The sequence below is a fragment of the Colobus angolensis genome, unplaced genomic scaffold (assembly GCF_000951035.1).
Source record: "Colobus angolensis palliatus isolate OR3802 unplaced genomic scaffold, Cang.pa_1.0 Scaffold70, whole genome shotgun sequence".
Taxonomy (NCBI): domain Eukaryota; kingdom Metazoa; phylum Chordata; class Mammalia; order Primates; family Cercopithecidae; genus Colobus; species Colobus angolensis.
Window position 1 is genome coordinate 50,220 of NW_012120710.1, and position 3,267 is coordinate 53,486.

The 3,267-nt window shown below is 36.6% G+C and overlaps 1 protein-coding gene across 4 annotated transcripts in view; it reads right to left on the reverse strand.

The window, feature by feature from the left end:
- Nucleotides 1-3,267, reverse strand: part of LOC105501230 (UDP-glucuronosyltransferase 2B9) — a 476,097-nt gene that overhangs the window by 45,468 nt on the left and 427,362 nt on the right. For 2 of the 4 annotated variants that reach the window (XM_011927060.1, XM_011927058.1), the window contains exon 4: nucleotides 966-979. The exons of the other annotated variants lie outside the window; for them this stretch is intronic. In XM_011927060.1, the coding sequence (XP_011782450.1) occupies nucleotides 966-979 (14 nt within the window). The remainder of the gene's footprint in view (nucleotides 1-965; nucleotides 980-3,267) is intronic. 4 annotated transcript variants of the gene reach the window in all.

Consider the following 3,267-nt stretch of genomic DNA (forward strand, 5'->3'; position numbering starts at 1 on the left):
TAAGAACACGTGGACACATAGAGGGCAACAACACACACTGAGGCCTTTCAGAGGGTGGAGGGTGGGATGAAGGAGAGGAGCAGAAAAAATCACTAATGGAAACTACACTTAATGCCTGTGTGACGAAATAATCTGTCAAACAAACTCCCATGACACAAGTTTACATATGTAACAGACTGGAACAGGTGCCCCTGAACATAAAAGTTTTAAAACGAATGTACTTTGTTCTATGACTAAAATTCAAATCATAGCATGTCTGTTAGAATTCTAAAACGATTGAGATCACCTAGTCAAGTGCCTTCCATATGGCTAATAAGGAAATGAGGACAAGTTAAGTAACAAGAACTATTAGAAGACTGAAGTAAATAGAACAACTATATCATCTTGACTAATTTTTACATTGTCAAGTTAAATGCAATCATGAGGTTTCATATATAGTGACTTAGAGAATTGTGGTAATAAATTAAAATTTCAAATATTTAAGTAATTGTTAGGCAGACATAATCCTAGTATAAAAAAAGAGTAAAAAGTTACTACTAATGGTCTGCACCTATTTTATTAATGTATTTACTACATACACATTCATCTTACAAATTTAACGTTAATATTTTCATTTATAAAAAATGAAATAGGAGGTAGTTTACTTATAGTCACTTCTTCCATAAATTAGAGTCTTATATTTGATAATTTACTTAAAATGCAAATCTATGTCATCATCTATGTATGAGAGATTCATTAATCGACTTAGAAAGTGCATACAATTTGTTTCTGATTACAAATTATTAAGTACTTCTTCCAAGAAAAAATTGCGATATTTTTCACATATATCGAGAATGTTATCACATTTACTACCACTGTAAATTATTTAAATGTAAAAATGCTGATTAGCAGTTTATAAATAATAGGGCTGTTAAAAAACTTCCAAAATTGTGATGATGCTAAATTTTGTTCTGCTGACTGTTAACTCTTTGATGGTCTACTCTAAAGCATTGACAGATTCTGTCTACCTTAAGGGCAGATTTGATCACCCTCTTTCTATTACATCTTCCTATCAGATATTGGCCAAGTCCAGTCCACCAAGGCAGTTTGGTTTTTCTGTTTCTCCAAATCCTCATGGCTAAGTGGGTACCTAGACTCAGAGTGGATGAGTTTGAGCTTCCTTTCTCTTAGTAGCCCTCTGAACAATACACTGAATAGACCTATTTCAAAATTAGGTTAAGTAAAGAGGCCCAGATTACATGGAAAGCCTAAACTCCATGATACATTTCAAGTTTTTTTTTTTTTCAAACCTATTTATTATTATTGTGCTGGTGAAGTAACACATAAAGTATAACTCCTTTCTGATAACATGTGTAGTATGTACAGCACACTTAGGAATCCTGTAAGTTATAAAATTGAATAGCAGAGCAGAATTTGGTGATATCCATTACCTGCCTCTACTATCATGATAATATCAAAATGCCACACTGCACCTACTAATTATGTATTTTTTTGTAATCACAATGTTAATGGCAAAGTATTATTAATCAAAAACACTCTTTGTGCTATTGTATCATCTGTCATGTATATTGTTTTTAAACTGACATCTTTTTGTGGGAATCAGGAGGACCAGAGAGAGTTCTTGGGGTGTATACAAGAGGATATCTTTATTGAGTGCACTCAGTTACACTCAGCAGACTTAACGTCCAAAGATTCGGACCCCAAAAAAGTCAGCACTTGACTTTTATATACACTTTCCAAAAAGGGTGAACTAACTAGATGCAGGCTCACGGTGGAGCAAAAGCAGGGATACAGAGGGAGAACAATTGATCAAATTGTGAAAGCTCATAAGTCAGAATTACGCATGACTGTTGCTGTGCAAACTACATGTCTGTTATCTAGGTTTTGCTCAAAATAGCCTTGCACTGGTTTACCTTCTAATCTTCAATATGGTGCCCAGACAGCTGTCGTTCTGGCCTACTCAGGCTTGTCATGACCCTCACTGTACTTTTTAGACAAAACAGAACACTTGAAGTTGCTAGTTACAGAGAACAAAAATCCATAAACTCATACCAAAAAACAGGAAAATTTGTTTTTTTCTCCCTATGTTGAAGGAGTGCTGGGAGAGTCTCCGGACCACATTTTTTTGGTGTGTGTCCTGGTTTTTTAGATAGCATTACCAAGACGTTCCCTGGGTCTGAACTTCACCCATTGTGGCCTCTGGGACAAGTTAGTCTAATACAGGAAAGCTTATTTCTCTTTGTAATTTCTTTCTTTTCTTTCTTTCTTTTCTTTCTTTCTTTCTTTCTTTCTTTCTTTCTTTCTTTCTTTCTTTCTTTCTTTCTTTCTTTTTCTTTTCTTTCTTTCTTTTCCACCTCATCCCCCTCTTTGATGCCTCCTGTAATGGAATTTAATACAAGGCATCACCGTCATTTGGTTCCTCATTACAAGTCAGTTTTTCTCTGTTTGGTATGGTTTGATACTTGGTTAAAGTCGTCAGTCAAGTGGAGGTGGTTCTGTTAACTATGGATTCTATGGTTGATTGGATGCTTCTGATGAGGAAGGATAAAAGGCAAGGGAGCATTAGGCAACATTTTAATACAGCCAACACCGCCCCTAATGTTTTAAAACCACCAAAGGATGAAAACCAACCTTCTAAGAGGGAATCTGGAGACCATCTGAGTTCCAGGTCTGAACTGGGACATGAGCTATCTTCCACATCCTTGCAGTTATTTCTATGATGGCTTTCCTGTTATCATTAATTTCTAGGCAGCAATTCATCAGGCTTCACTTTCTACATACTCCTTCTTTCTGGGCTAGGAGGTAGTCTGAAGCCTGTCTATTCTAATAGATGGTGTTCCTTGTTTCTGTGGTGTGCTGGGCCAGCAAGTCTAACATATTTGCTGTCTCATTAGTGGTGATTACAAGTACTGCCTGCAATCTAATGATGTGATTAAGCATGTAAATAGGGTTACAGTATCGCCTGACTTATCTTGTGTCCAGGTACCTATGGTATGCATGGTACAATAAAGTCTTAACTACTGTGTTTCTTATCCATGGAGTGTACATGGAGTGAGGACATCCTAATATGGGTCCTCCTCCTTCTAGCACAGATGTGGAGATCAGCACAAACAAAGCAAACAGTAGCATTGTTATGGCCAGCATGGGCAGTAAAGGCATGTAGGTGGTTGGTGACTTGTTTTTCTAAGACCACCAGAGTGAGCACAAAAGAACCAGCAAGTAGGCAAAGGTCAGGAGCAAAACTGCAAGTTTATTTTGGTAACCTAA